General features: G+C 38.0%; 1 protein-coding gene across 1 annotated transcript; it reads left to right on the forward strand.

The window, feature by feature from the left end:
* Window positions 1–3,513: 3,513 nt before the first annotated feature.
* zc3h12ab (zinc finger CCCH-type containing 12Ab) lies at window positions 3,514–12,873 on the forward strand. The gene is made up of 6 exons (XM_067361519.1): window positions 3,514–3,659; window positions 4,324–4,889; window positions 8,153–8,292; window positions 9,866–10,100; window positions 10,208–10,308; window positions 10,586–12,873. The coding sequence occupies exons 2-6, from the start codon at window positions 4,360–4,362 to the stop codon at window positions 11,485–11,487; spliced, it is 1,908 nt and encodes a 635-aa protein (XP_067217620.1). The 5' UTR covers window positions 3,514–3,659; window positions 4,324–4,359; the 3' UTR covers window positions 11,488–12,873.
* The last annotated feature ends 3,446 nt before the right edge of the window (window positions 12,874–16,319 follow it).

Here is a 16,319-nt window from a genome sequence, read left to right on the forward strand (position 1 = left end):
GTATGTTCTGAAAACTCTGCTGACGTTTCTTGTGAAACAGAAGAAGGAGACAGTGTTGCTTAGAGTGACCCCAGATGAGGGTGCTGTTGCTCAAGTCATAGAAGTATTAAGTCGTCCTGAATGGCCTTTGTGGAGAGACAAAGAGATTCCAACAATGGGCCAGGTGAGAGGCAAAATAGTCTTGATTCAGAGTTCAACATTAGAATTAGGACTACTTGTTCATATAAAAGAACTGGATGCAAACATGGATACAAAAGAAGCGCAAATGAGACAAAATATCAAGTTAGCTTCAGAAGAGTGTGATCATGAGCTGAGGCTCACTTACACTGGAGCCAAAGGAGAATCAGAGAAGCCCCTAGAAATTGCAAAAACACTGAATAAAAAAGTTGACGATTATCTGCTTGATCTAAAGGGGGACACCAATAGACCACATTGTGTAGGTATAATTGCTATGGACTTCCCTGGTCCAAAGGTCATCAAAACAATCATCGAGTTTAATGGGAAATTAGGAGAGGAGTCACAGGTAGGTGACATGGGCAGCAATGAAGATGTTGCTCTACCCGATTCATCCTCTTCAGATGAGCAAAATCAACAAGATGAATCTCAGTCCACAGACGGGGAATCATCAAATGACGAAAAGCCAGCAGAAGATGAAGGAACTCCTCCAACAGAGGACGAATCTCAATCATCAAATGACGAAAAGCCAGCAGAAGATGAAGGAACTCCTCCAACAGAGGACGAATCTCAATCGTCAAATGATGAACATCCAGCAGAAGATGGAGGACCTCCTCCAACAGAGGACGAATCTCAATCATCAAATGATGAACATCCAGCAGAAGATGGAGGACCTCCTCCAACAGAGGACGAATCTCAATCATCAAATGACGAACATCCAGCAGAAGATGGAGGACCTCCTCCAACAGAGGACGAATCTCAATCATCAAATGACAAACATCCAGCAGAAGATGGAGGACCTCCTCCAACAGAGGACGAATCTCAATCATCAAATGACGAACATCCAGCAGAAGATGGAGGACCTCCTCCAACAGAGGACGAATCTCAATCATCAAATGACGAACATCCAGCAGAAGATGGAGGAACTCCTCCAACAGAGGACGAATCTCAATCATCAAATGACGAACATCCAGCAGAAGATGGAGGACCTCCTCCAACAGAGGACGAATCTCAATCATCAAATGACGAACATCCAGCAGAAGATGGAGGACCTCCTCCAACAGAGGACGAATCTCAATCATCAAATGACGAACATCCAGCAGAAGATGGAGGACCTCCTCCAACAGAGGACGAATCTCAATCATCAAATGATGAACATCCAGCAGAAGATGGAGGACCTCCTCCAACAGAGGACGAATCTCAATCATCAAATGACGAACATCCAGCAGAAGATGGAGGAACTCCTCCAACAGAGGACGAATCTCAATCATCAAATGACGAACATCCAGCAGAAGATGAAGGAACTCCTCCAACAGAGGACGAATCTCAATCATCAAATGACGAAAAGCCAGCAGAAGATGGAGGAACTCCTCCAACAGAGGACGAATCTCAATCATCAAATGACGAACATCCAGCAGAAGATGGAGGACCTCCTCCAACAGAGGACGAATCTCAATCATCAAATGACGAACATCCAGCAGAAGATGGAGGACCTCCTCCAACAGAGGACGAATCTCAATCATCAAATGACGAACATCCAGCAGAAGATGGAGGACCTCCTCCAACAGAGGACGAATCTCAATCATCAAATGACGAACATCCAGCAGAAGACCAGAATGACCAACATGAATCGAAGGAATCGTCTTCAAGCATGCCTGTGACAAACACCATATCCAGAAAAAAAATTATTAAAAAGGTAAATTGCCACAAAGTTCGTGCAAGACCCCGACCATCTCCTTTACTTTATTAACATTATTAGAATAAACATAATCACTTAACACTTCCACAATTTAAACTCTATAAACTACTGCATATGTATCATAAGCAGCAATACATCCTGTCACTTAAATAAAATATACAAATGTGTATATTGTCATTCATTATTTGCTTGTCAAGAACAGATTCTTGCTTTGTGGTGAAGGCAGGTGAGAGGAGCCTTTGCAGTCTATGCAACTGTGGTCTGAGTGAGTGTTCACTTAGGGGTTTCCCTTTTTTGCAAACCACAAAGGAAATTACTAACACATACCAAAATGTTCTTGATTCTGTAACAGTTATTTTCTTGACATTTGTATTTCTTGACCTGAAGATAACATCAGCCAGATGTGATGTTATGTAGTATTCCGCTTCTTTTGAGGAACTAATGACCTATAGAGTAATAATGAGAATTTAAAAAAGCACCAGGAATCACTGTCTAAAAAATGCTGGGTTAAAAAACAACCTAAGTTGGGTTAAATATGGACAAACCCAGCAGGTTGGGTTAAAGTGCACCTATTATGCCCTCTTTCTCAAGATGTAATATACGTCTCTGGTCTGGTCAAGTTTCAGCTTAAAATACCCCACAAATTTGCCCCTATTTGGGGGTGAGCAAAAACATGCCTTTTACTATATTACTATATTGCTGGCAAAAAAAAAAAAAAAAAAAAAAATCCAAAATTGGTTGAAAAAAAAAATGTCCATATTTAACCCAGCAGTTTTTAGAGCTTTGTGTGTGTGTGTGTGTGTGTGTGTGTGTGTGTGTGTGTGTGTGTGTGTGTGTGTGTGTGTGTGTGTGTGTGTGTGTGTGTGTGTGTGTGTTCTAGGGGAAGTGAAATTCACAAACTTAGACCATTTGATTAAAAAATTATACAGAATCACACATATATATAAATTACATGAATAAGATTGAGCTTAAATAGTTCTTGGTTTTTTGATGCTATAGTTTCTTCAGATCGTTGTATTGGTTTATGGGTTCTGAGGTTTCATGGAAATAAAAAGCAGAACTTAAAAAATTTCTCATATGACATCAGTTCTCATGTGACTTGCAAAACACTTGATTCTAATGGGAACTTTCATTTTTAAATAAATAGCCTTTGTACATTTTACAAATTAAATGTGTAAAACTTTAAGGTTTAGTTTTGTCATTTTTTTCCCTTTATGTATGTATATGAAATTAAATTAATATGGTGCATTCCTTATGATAAGACTTGTCATGAGTAAAAAATAATGAAAAACTTTTCCAAAACACAGTTGAAATCAGGGCATGATAGGATCCTTAAAAAATGAACAGAAATCTGACCAAAAACAAGCCGAATGAGGACAACCTGTAAACCACAAAATGTACAAAATCACAATCAAATCTGTTACCAATACATAATTTCTCGGGTAATATTTATAAATGAGTTTAAGAGAAATGTCTTTGTTTCTATTTGTGATTTAAGAGGTGTTAATGTTATAAAAATAGGACAAGAGAAATGTATACCTGTCACTAGAACAATCTTATTCTTAATGGAGGAAAAATAGAACTGGTAAAATTCTCCGTGACGTCAACACGTGCGTGACTTACTTCCTGGTTGTGCGTTTTCTAACATAAAGGTGTTGTCGAAACTCTCTCCATTATTTTGCTGCTTGGGGTTCAACAGGAACGAAACGTACGAACTTACTAACTTCATTAACTTAATTACCAGAAGACAGCAATTCGGAACACAAAGAGAGCAGATAAAATAAAGGTTCGTATGACTTTTGGTTTGCTGTTAACTTATTTATGTGTACATATAAGCACACTATTGACTTTCCTAGTAGTTGTCATTGACATTTCTGATAGCGAACTGTTTAATAGCTACGTGTATTGTGATCTTAAATAGAAATTAACTTTAAAACTTTTGTAAACAAAGTGGTGAAGTTAAAAAAAAAAATAGGACAGAGCGCGTCCATGTGCCGGAATGCGAGAACGCGCCGCAAATAAAAGATAAATAATGCGTTGTGGTGAAAATATATAAGATTATAGAGGAGGTAACCTACTATTTTTAAAATGGCAGTGAAGCCTAAAGTTCCACGGCTGAGGATGACATTTCCTGTTCAAAAAGCACAGTAACAGACTTAAGTTTAGATACGTTGATTTCTTAGCTTGTTTGCCTCTAGATGTCACTAATAAATATTACTTATAAATACTCATACATTTTATAAGTTTAATATAAATGTAAACTTAGTCATATTTAATTGTAATTTTTAGATTTAACTAATTTAAATAATTGTTTTATTTATTATGAATTAAATGTTTAGTTGCCTTTATTTTAACCTTATCAGAATAGTATTATAGTCATTTTTAATTGGTTTAAGATTACTAATTTGGTTCATTTATCATATTTCTAACATGACACTTTCTGTAAACAGGCGTGACTGACGAGGACGTTTTTTCCAGATGAAGATATGAGTGCTGAAATCAGCACCATCCCCACGTTACAGTTGTATTTGGATTCCCTTTGGTCATCCAGCGTAGGATCTCATAACTCTGACATAAACGCCACCAACGCATGGGTAACGGCAACTACGCCTCTGTACAACCCTCCCGTTTTCTGTGAAGTTAGAATGGACCCGGCTCAGCCCAGCCCGACTCCAGATGAATCCTCAGAACTGGGGTCAGAGTTTCAGACCCAGCTCGACCTGTTCCTCAAGCTGGGGTTTTCCCAAATGCAGGTCCGCGCTGCTTTATTGAAACTAGGCCTCAACGCGGACACCAACAGGGTTTTGGGAGAGCTGATACAGGCTGCTGGGGAATCTGAAGAGAGAGAGGAACCTACAGCCTCCCCGGTTCTGGTTCCACGTGGGGATGGTTCCAGTAAAGTCCGAAGCACCCAAAATCACAGTGCTCCGGCAGTGTCGAGTGCTCCAGAAGAGCTGGTAGAGGATGAGGACGCACTCAGACCTATAGTCATTGATGGGTCTAATGTAGCCATGAGGTGAGTTTTCTGTACACATTACATCTTCAATCCCTTTCCTATTACTATTGACAGTCAATCTAAAGGTAATATTAATGTTAATGAAGACCTTTTCCTTTGTTTCAAATGTTTAGCAGGACTCTTTAAATGTTGAAAATATCACAAGATAACGGTTGTCTTAGAACTACAACATATAGTTCCATTTAAGACCGCTTTCCTTTTACATTTTTTGAAATATTAAAGCTGGCTTGTGCAATTTTTGTGCCATTTTAGCATCCCCAAATGGATTATCAAAAACGGTTGAGTTGTGTTGGGCTAATGTTTTAATAGTGATGCACTTTTTGTCTTAATTATAGTTACATATTGCAAATAATTATTATGATATAACAATCAAGGAAGTTTGTTTGTTTACTGTAAAATAGATGGATAGAGTTTAAAAATTAAGACTTTCTTTCTTTTTAGTTCAAGCAAGCAATTTTGAGAAATTTGTATCCTGTAGTATAGTTTTTCTACACACTTGCATTCAGTAATTGTGCTGTAGTTTAATAAAACCCAGTATTTCCTCATACATTCCTAAAAAATGTGCAAATCAGATCTATTTCCTTCTGTATTTGTGAAAACAGAGGTAGATTTGTGGCTTATGTGAATGTGTACAGCTTCTGAGTCATGACTGAATGCACGTACATGCTCTTGGCAATCATGTTACTGAAAAACAGATGAATGTTATTACTGGACAGACTGGATGGCATTTGGACACTCCACTTTATAGTATTTTTTTCCATCAATGCTTTGCGTGGAATTTATCGTAATGAGTAATTCATTCCAAATGTCAGACCTGAAAATTAGGAAGTTATTTGCAGAAGTTTGGTCAAAGTGGTTGCTAAAGTGAATTCACAGTTTTCTTGAGAACTTTTGAAGCATTTACGCCGCCTGCGTGTTTTATGACCTTTGAAAAACCTCCTTTTGTGTTCGCCTACGTTTGCAAGTAGAGTCCAGATTTGCCCCTGCAGGCTCCTGTAGCTGTCATCACTCCAGTATGCAAATAATCTTATATGCAAATCAGTGCCGTTTCCAGTCCCCTCCCTTCCTTCTTACTCTCCTGAAGGAGAATATCTGTGAAAAGTACACTGTGTAACAGAACAAGCCCAACAGCATTGCAAAACATTGTCTGATTGGATGGCTCTGCCCGTCTTTACTATTTTTGTTCCCATAAATCAGGCGCTTTTTTAATTACCTTCTAAACAGACAGTTTTCACACACCCACTTCTGTTGATGTAGAGCTTAGATTTGAAATAGACTTGACTTGTTCATCTGTCTGTTTTAAACAAATAAAACTTGCACCAAATTTTTTTTTTTTTAATATAGTTTATCAAAAAAGTTTATCAGTAGATGTACATCAGTAATGGTGCTGTATTTAGATCACCGCACTGTCGCATAGAAGGAAGTATAATAACATTTATTTGAATGAACTTTACCATTCCTCTTACACAGTGTTGGGTGTAATTCATTACTAAGTAATTAATTATTGTAATTTAATTATTTTTTCTTTGAAAAAGTAAAGTAAGGGATTACTCTTATTGGGTCTCATTCACTAAGCATGCGTAAAAAATTAAGATTCATCAATAACTTTCGTTCTAAATTTTATTCGAAATTAGGAAAAAATGTAGGAACAACTGAAAACACATCTACACAAAAATACATACTCTTGGTGGACATGTTAAAAGGTTAGTTCACCCAAAAATGAAAATTCTGTCATTAATTACTCACCATCATGTTCTTCCACACCCGTAAGACCTTCGTTCATCTTCAGAACACAAATTAAGATATTTTTGATAAAATCCGATGGCTCAGTAAGGCCTGCATCGCCAGCAATAACACTCACTTTTTCAGTGCCTAGAAAGCCACTAAATCATATTTAAAACAGTTCATGTGACTACAGAGGTTCAACTTTAATATTATAAATCGACGAGAATACTTTTTGTGCGGCAAAAATATAAACAAAATAGTGACTTTATTCCACAATATCTAGTGATGGGCGATTTCAAAACACTGGTTCATGAAGCTTAACGATTCTTTTGTTTCGATTCAGTGGTTCAGAGCGTGTATTAAACTGCCAAAGTCACGTGAACTATTGAAGTTTCAAAACTCTTATGACGTAACGAAGCGTCCTTTACTGAAATCATGTGATTTTGGAACTCTGAACCACTGATTCAAAACAAATGATTCGTAAAGCTTAGAAGCTTCATAAAGCAGTGTTTTGAAATCACCCATCACTAGACATTGTGGAATAAAATCGCTATTTTGATATTTTTGATATAATAATATTAAAGTTGTACCACTGTAGTCACATGAACTGTTTTTAAATATGTTTTAGTAGCTTTATGGGCATTGAAAAAGGGAGTGTTATTGCTGTCAATGGAGGCCTCACTGATTTTATCAAAAATATCCTAATTTGTGTTCCAAAGATAAACGAAGGCCTTACTGGTGTGGAACGACATGAGGGTGAGTAAATAGGTTATATTTCATCATATATAGGCCCATCTGTAAAAAAAAAAAAAAAAAAAAAAAAAAGTAAGAAAAAGTGCATTATAGCTCAAGCTGCGAGGTAGCGCTGCATAAAGACGCAGATACGCATATAATACAGCTAGGTAATCAGAGGTCTAAATTATCTGTATAAAAGGTGATTATTGCATTTGAACTTGTTTTGAGGATGGCACACTTGGCTTTGCTAAAAAAAACAATTGTATATAAAACAAAGTGGGTTTAAAAATTTTACGTCCAATGTTAAAATGTATGTTTAACCTTCTCCCTTTAAATACTTTGGTCAGTTCAAGACTAATTTATGCAATTGTATATTATTTGAAAGAATTAAAGGAGCAGTTGTATGTCTGTCCTTTTAGTTTTCATCGGGTCGAGTTTGATATGGAATTTAGTATTAAGTAATACAATTCTTTTTAGAGAGAGTAATTATTACAGTAAACTATTTTCACTGTTGAAGATGTAATTAGTAGCTAGTAAGTAATTACTTTTACGGAGTAACTTACCCAACACTACTCAACACTGAAAATGAATTGATATCTTACTGCATTCTTCTGCCGATCTCATTATGTCGTTGATGTAGTTAAATCTGTAAAATACATTTTAAAAGTTGAATACGATCAAATGCATGTGATATTCCTGATTTGTAAGTGGATAAAAGTGCATGCTAAATGAATGAATGTCTGCACATGCAATATGATTTTATTATGCAAATTCAAGACTAATTTCTAAAAACTGTTTCTTAGCCACGGGAACAAGGAAGTTTTTTCCTGTCTGGGAATTCAGTTGGCAGTGAACTTTTTCCTGGAGCGGGGTCACGTTGACATCACAGTGTTTGTGCCTTCCTGGAGAAAAGAACAGCCGCGACCTGATGTTCCCATTACAGGTGAGGGAATACATAAGGGAATGCACCTAGTGTCAGGAACAATTCCTGCTATCCAAAAGTACATTCCCATAAGCAAGGTTTGTTTCCTCATAGCAACCAAATGGCTAAACATAGATGCAACAAATGATACCTAGACCAGCAGACATGTAATATTGTGAACCACTTGAGCAAATTATGTATGATTGATCGTAGATCAAGTAGATATGGAGCACTAGAAATGCACTAGCAAACTCTGGTCTCAAATAATAGAACTAGGAGTGTTGGGAAACCCCACAATTTGTGTAGCTGACTGAATGAAGCATGTCATAGGATTTATTGGCAAGTACCTTGGGTTTTTAAAACTTTTGTTACTTCCTCGTATCATATCCGAGGCCACGGTGGAGTGGTGTAATAATGCGACTGATGCTTTTGGCAGGTAAGATATACCAGCCTGTTTGATCTGTATGTTTGCCAAACCCTCAAGAATTTTGACTTGGCTAGAGAGAAATAATGCAACCTTGTGGTTTGAGTAACAATACCATGCAACCGACAGATAATTGTGATGGTGGTGTGTCAACAGTTGACATTTCACTATGCAAACATTGCAAAAAAATGTTTGAATTCCTGCTTCCTTTGAAATAAACTGTCTGTGTGTAAATGGAAATCACAAGCAAATTAAGATGCCAAGAATCTTTCTTCCTTGAGGTGTTTTGTTCCAGCTGGTCCCAAAGTGTTATTGAATAACAACAAGACCTGCTTTAGTTTTAATAGAGTAGACACGCTGTTCTTGGCATGTCAGCCAATGACAATGTCAAAGTAATTACATGATATGCTTTTAATCTCATGTCAATAATAGTATGTCAAACTAATAATACAATATACTGCTAATCTCATATGTCAATCAATATATGCTGAGAAAATGGAGGACATTATTGTGGCAGACACAGATATTTTAATTTCTATTACAAAAATTGATTTTAGAAGTTTGTTTGTTTTATTTCCATGTCATGCACATACTGTAAACCTATCACTGGCTTACATTTCACAGAAATTAATTTTACAATCAGGTTTTTAAATGTATCCGAGGTTCACGATAAAAAACATTGCTATTTTTCAAATACCTGCTCTATATGCATCAGACAGACATCTCAAGGCATTTCATAAATGTATTACTGATTTTTTTCTTCAGCATTTTGCACCTTAAAAGCTGGATTTTTAATCAAGGTAAAAAATAGTTTGAAAAACCCATCTAAAGACATTTGATTTTAGAAGTGCAAGTGGAATTACTTCAATTTTAATATGCTTCAATTGTAGGAAAACATGCGCAAGAGGCAACTGTTTACACAGTGTGCATGAACGGTCATGTGACATGCGTTTTCGGTCATGTAGTGTAGACAGAGATCGTTTCTGAAATGCCAGTGTAGACGAGGATCGTTTTCGTTTTAAAACGAAAACGCACCAGTGTAAACGGGGCCTAAAAATGTTATATATTTTTTTTTAGAATTGTGCTAAATTGAAGCATCAAAATGACAGCTCTAATTGTGACAAAACAAGTAAACACTTATTTCAACATTTCATGAATATTTTTCTGCAGATCAGCACATTCTGCGGGAATTGGAACGGAGGAAGCTCTTGGTGTTCACACCGTCCAGAAGGGTGGCCGGAAAACGGGTGGTTTGCTATGACGACCGTTTTATCGTGAAGCTGGCGTACGAATCCGACGGCATCATTGTATCCAATGACACTTACCGAGATCTGCAAGGAGAACGTCCTGAGTGGAAGCGTTTCATAGAGGAGAGGCTTCTGATGTACTCGTTCGTCAATGACAAGTAAGTGCTGTTGTGTTTTGTTCATTGAAGCATAGGTCAAGCTGTTTGAAAATAGCCCTGCTGCTGATTAATTCCAATTTAATTACATTCACATTGCTTTTGTGTAGGTTTATGCCTCCAGATGACCCTTTGGGAAGACATGGACCCACCCTTGACAACTTTCTGAGAAAAACCCCACGTATGCCTAAGAAACAGCCCTGTCCTTACGGTGAGAACATAAATGAATGATTGACACTGTGCAATCACACACAGCCTTGTGGTCACATGTTAGTGTAACTATCAGGGTGTGGCATTTTTTATTTGCCATAGCCTATATACAAAAGGGATAATCCAGATAATACAAGGAACTGATAAACAATGTACACTGCTGTTCAAATGTTTGGGCTCGGTAAGATGTTTTTGAAGTCTCTTATGCTCACCAAGGCTGCATTTATTTGATTTGATTATTTGTGAACAAGAATTAAACTCTCCCATTTTCAATGCAGGAAAGAAGTGCACTTACGGAATCAAGTGTAAATTCCATCATCCGGAGCGAACCAAGCAATCCCAGCGTGCCCTGGCCGATGAGCTCCGAGAGAAAGCCAAAAATTCATCCACGCCGCACAAACCTCAGCCGCTTTCCAGTCAGACTCCGTCTCTGGAGGAAGTTATGGAACAGAAATTATCCCTCGACATGTGCGGGTCTCTCAAGAAGAGTCACGCCAGTGAAAATGTCCTTGTCGTAAAAGGAGTCCCCCAGCCAACGCAAAAGAAGTTTCCTTCGAAAAAAGAACGCCGGCATTCGCCAACAAGCCTGGAGTCTTTTCCCTACGGATCTCAAGAGTGTATGGATTCTGGCTTGGGTTCCTACGAATGTCATTCTCATGAAGCTCCACATTGCGATCGCTACTGCGACCACAGGAAGTCCAAACCATCCAGCAATGGGCGGCATCGCTACGTTCCAGCCAATAGCCAACCCTGCAGTTGCTGTTCCCACCAATCCCTGAGTGCCTGTCACCACCACAGCGGCTCATCAAACCCGGGTTACGGTCAACCTCGCTATCACTCCTACGGCGGAGGTCCAATTTACCCTCCTGTCAACATGTCCCAGTATTCATTTCCACACAGCAGAGGGCCTCCTCCGCACCAGGGCTACTGGTCCGATCATTATGGTGGCTATCCTCCAACATCCCACAATGCCATGCAGCCAGAGAGAGGACATGGACACTGGTCCCCTTCCAATCACAATCCTCAGTGGTCCGAACGGGAGCAGGTGAGGAAGAAATTACTCGCGATTTTCAATGCACGTTTGGTGGACAGGGCCATGGACATGTTCCCATATCTCCTGGATCCACAAAGACTGGCAGCAGAGATTTTGACCCTTCAGTCTCAGGACGGGGCTTTATGATTTTTGTTGAAGGACTAGATAACGAAACAAAGATTCAGGCACTGAGTGCGTTGCACCAAGATCTCAACCTCAGCTACAACAAGCGATTTTGTCGTAGTCCGTCATGTAGTCCTCACGGTGAAATACGATTGGTTCACAATCCCACTTTACATCAGATATATTCTGATTGGCTGTTTTTGCCAAGTCATGCAACGTTTTGCTTTCAGTAAGAACAGAAAATTACCTTGACTATCAAAAAATTGTCATCCTGTTCCTGGTCAGGACATGTTTTGAAATATATTAGACGCATAGACGCTTCATGGATAATTAATTTGTGATGAAATGTACTCCATTCAAGCCAAGATTTATTTCAATGTATTTTAATATTGTTATTTGACATAGAACTATGGCGAATTCACTATTGGTTGTATTAACCAACAGGGTGTTTCCCTTTTGCTGTGGTTCTCAGGATCAGCTTTGTCATTATATTGGATGATGGCATGACGTTTTTTTGTGTGTGTATTTTAAGTGTTATTATTTGTGGTTCTGCATGGTCCGCTGTACCGTGTAGGTTGAACGTGTTGGCACCGTGTGCCGTAACTGACATTTGTTAAGCAGAACTACCAAAAAGGTAGAAGAGTACGCACCCTTTGGTGTATTTTCCCATTTTAATAAGTGCTAACTTATAAAATGTCCTAAAGCATGCAATCGTCACAAGTTCTCAAGGTAAATGCCAAAAGCATGAAACATGCACAAATACAACTGTCATGAAACTTTTGGTGCCTCCGTAGTTTGTATTGAAGCTGTTTATATTTTAAAAAGGGAGTCTGCAATATTGAGTAGGCAATATTTTGCCATTGTTTCATTTAGCGGCACAAAAGATCTTAATGTTCTCTTTGATCATTTAAATATGTCTTTGCTTTTTATTCTGTATCTCATATTATGATAATAAATGCCATATTTATGTACACAGATCAGTTTTTGACTTTTATTAAAAGTCTCGTCTGTTCTAGTGAACGTCTTACCTCTGCATTATTGTGTGAACATACTTTGTAACAAGCTAGAGCAGACCTGATCTTTAGAAGCATTCATGCTGCATCTGTCAATGATGCATTTCACTTAAATCACTGTTCCCTTCTAGAAACCACCTAATGTAAATGCTATATATACCGCAGACTGAACAGATAGGTTTCACACCACCTAAGCAAAGAAACCACATGCTAACCATTTTGCCTTAATGATATTTAGCTTAGTAGAGAATAATGTTTTTTCTGTCATGACAACTCTGAGTGTTTGGCATGGTAATGTTGATATTTATTGGTCTTGGCGGAATAGATCTATGCTGCAAAAAATGTGACGATACCAGCATTGCCCCCTAGCATTTTGAGCACTGTTGAGTGAATTCTTAAACACCTCTGACTGGTGTCGTGGAAATTCTCAATACAAATGTGACTTCACCTTCATCTTGTTGAAGTTGTTAATATAATACTACAGTATCTCGAGGTAATTCCCTGAATTCCTGAATACTTACAATAAAATCCAATACTTCCCTGAAGTATGGTGACGGCATCCCGTCAAGAAGCTACTATCACTACCTCAATCACACTTGGCTCTTACTTTTGTTGTCTTTTGAGCGTAGGATCTTCTATTTAGCTGCGCAGCATATACCTGACACGACTTCCAAGTTCCTCTTTGTAGAAATGAAGTTTTATTTACGGCTGGGAGATCACTGGTCACAACAACCAAGTGAGTCTCAATGAATAGAAAGATACATGCACATTTAAGTCTTTACAGTTGAGTAAAAATCAATGTCTTCATCACTGTGATGATTTGTTCTGGTGATTGGTTTGTAATGATCTAAGCTAATCATATGACTGGTCTTTGACCTAAGCATCCTTAGTCTGCATTTTCTGTACATTTCATGTTGACAAAAAATATTTCCATCACACTGGCCATTGTATTCACGCGCTCAACAGATATGTCTGATTGGCTACAATGAAGTCGGTACTTTTGACAACACTATACACGACATGCTGCTGTGAGCAAGTAAGACATGCAGCTCCTGCTGTACAATAAAGCACACATGAATTACATGTAGCAGATCTATACAGGTGGAGCTGGGGAAGGTGGAGGGTTTCTGAAAGTGCGCTGCATCTTCTACAGCAAACGCTGACCAAGTATTTGAAGGTTGAGAAGTGAGCTCATTGGCTACTGATACAGCAGTCAGAGAATGATGTGATTGCACACAGATTGATTTAAGGACCGATAAGCCTGTGCCATCTAGAGTGTCTTTGTACTTTGTATCTGAGGATCTAGAAGATCTACTGTTCTTGAGTTTTCCAAAACTTTTCACTAGCATGCAATGAGAGTTTATAATTAAAGACCAAATGTTACTTTTCCCAGAAAAGCTGATGGAATTTATTAACATTAGTAATGTCTTAACCACAAAGGACAACTTGACTTTTACCACATTTCACGAATTAAGAGATGGTTGTAATCCTGAAACACATTCTCATGAAAGATGGTATCAAAAAGCATCTCTAAACAAGCCTCACTGATCAGGCTACACCTTTTTGCACATTTGAAAAGCCTCTTCTTCCTCTGAACTTTGACCTCTGAAAGCTGAACGTTTTATCATTGATAAAACTGGCGACATGAAATAAAGGGAGAAATGGTCTTTTAAAATATTTGTTACTTTTTGCATACTTGTTAGACCTTGCACTAATTGAGAAATATAAAATTAATATAGAAATCAAATAAGTGGTATAACAGATGAATTGTAAAACGGCCAATTAGAAAAACAACAAACATGCTAGGTTAAAGAATGTCTTTTGGATGGGGTTTTAGAATAATAATTTTTCATTTCAAATGGAAAAATAAAAAACCACAGCAGACCGCAGCATAGGCGTCAGAAAAGAACGCATACGTGAAAGCTGCAGATGTCCTTAATAGATACATTTTATCAGAGGAAGTGGCCTTTTGGGGGAGGTGAAAGGATTTCAGAGGAACTGAAGCTTTTATGAGAGGGAAAACAGCATACGTAAGTAATTTTCCTGACTAAGTTTAGTACAACTGATTATGATTAACATGTGATGTGCTTCTTTAAGGAGTAACAGCCGTCATGCCCTTGCGTAATGATACACCTGATACATAATTTTTCTAGAGTTTCAGTGGTTCAGACAAATGCGTCATGAGTGAGATCATGTCTCCAGTGCACATGGTCATTGGACTTCCCCAAAACTATGAAATCCATCTTCAGTATTTTTGTGTATTATTAGAGTCATGCGCTGACAAACAGAACTCTCAGATACAATCAAAAATACCACAGTGAAAAAAAAATACAATATTTTGTAGAGTTGTATGTAAATGCATTGCTTTCATTTACTGTTTTGTGACTCTACATATCCTGCAAGTTGAAACTCAAGTTAAATGATCAATTATCAAACAGTAAATAGCAGTCTTTTGGTCTAAGAGCCAGTAACAACACCTACATTTACAATCTTATCAGAGATTATTGTTCTTGCACAGGATGCTTATCTTCCTGAGCTCACTATGAAGGGGATGTACCGAAGTTTCCCCAGCAGATAATATTGATCTGAATCACAGTAACTTTCAGTAATCAAAAATGCTGTGGTGAAGAGAATTTTTTTAAACATGGTTTCTCCTCTCTTATCTGTCTTTGGAATTTTGCAATTGTCACAAGAAAAATAAAAATAAAAATCAAACATCACTATTACTATTAGTCATGCTTTTAACTTTTTTTTTTTTTTTTTCGGAAAAATCTCCATGTGCACATTCATGCGCACTACATTGTCACTGTCACACTGCTGGAAAGACTGCATGTTCAGTGTCAAAACCAGGACATATTCACCACGTCACCACAATCATTGGATGTGTATCTACCCTTCCTGTGCTGTCACTGGCCTTCAGAATGGTCTGATGTGACTCAAATATTGACTCATGTGTCATGACTTTATTTTCCGCACATGGATGCAAGTCTGCAAAGCAAACAGATGACAGCATCACATCTCTGCAGAAAACAACGCAGACATTTTTGTGGCATCTAGATTTTATCTTGTACTTGATTGTCATTATCGTTTGCTGTCAAATAGAGCAAATAAACAAGTAGATACTGCCAGATACAATAAAAAAGTCATTCAGGCATTCTCAATCACACAGAGATGTGAAAGATTATGACAAGCACAGATTTATGATTCAACAGCTAAACAATATAGCTGCAAGCAGCGATGACCGTCACCCCCGGTGGCTTCAGGGCAACTGTGCATGATGGGCAATATGCACTTAAACTGGGTAAATGTAAAATAATTGTTTTGAGATATGAGATTCTTCCTGTTTCCCTTTTTTGTAATTATTTTACTCACTCGCCATGGCAACACTGTTCAAGATATCCAATATCTGTTCTCAATTTAACATCTTCAGTGTCTTGGCACCATGTTCAGAAAGTTTGGTGTGAAATCGTATAAACCCTGTAGGAGTAGTAGTATCAAATTCAGAGCCTGACTTTAAAAAAAAAATCCACATTCAAACCAAAATAGTCGACTTCCTGATAGTCGGAGCTATTGACTGTAAATTAGAAAGTTGTCCGGTTTAATGAGAGATATATATGTACTGAGTTTGGTGACTGTATGTAAAACTAACCCCCCCAATTTTGTCAAAAGGTGGCACTACAGAGCTCCCTCTCCACGGCCGTTTCTAAGGCTTTGCCCATGTCTACTGGCTGACCACTCTGATGTTTGTGTTTCGAGTTTCATGCAATTTGAAGCATGCATCCTGTTTCCCTTTTTTTGCCATAAATTTGTTGCCTTGCCATGGCCAAACCATTCAAGATATCA

The sequence above is a fragment of the Chanodichthys erythropterus genome, chromosome 15 (assembly GCF_024489055.1).
Source record: "Chanodichthys erythropterus isolate Z2021 chromosome 15, ASM2448905v1, whole genome shotgun sequence".
Lineage (NCBI taxonomy): Eukaryota > Metazoa > Chordata > Actinopteri > Cypriniformes > Xenocyprididae > Chanodichthys > Chanodichthys erythropterus.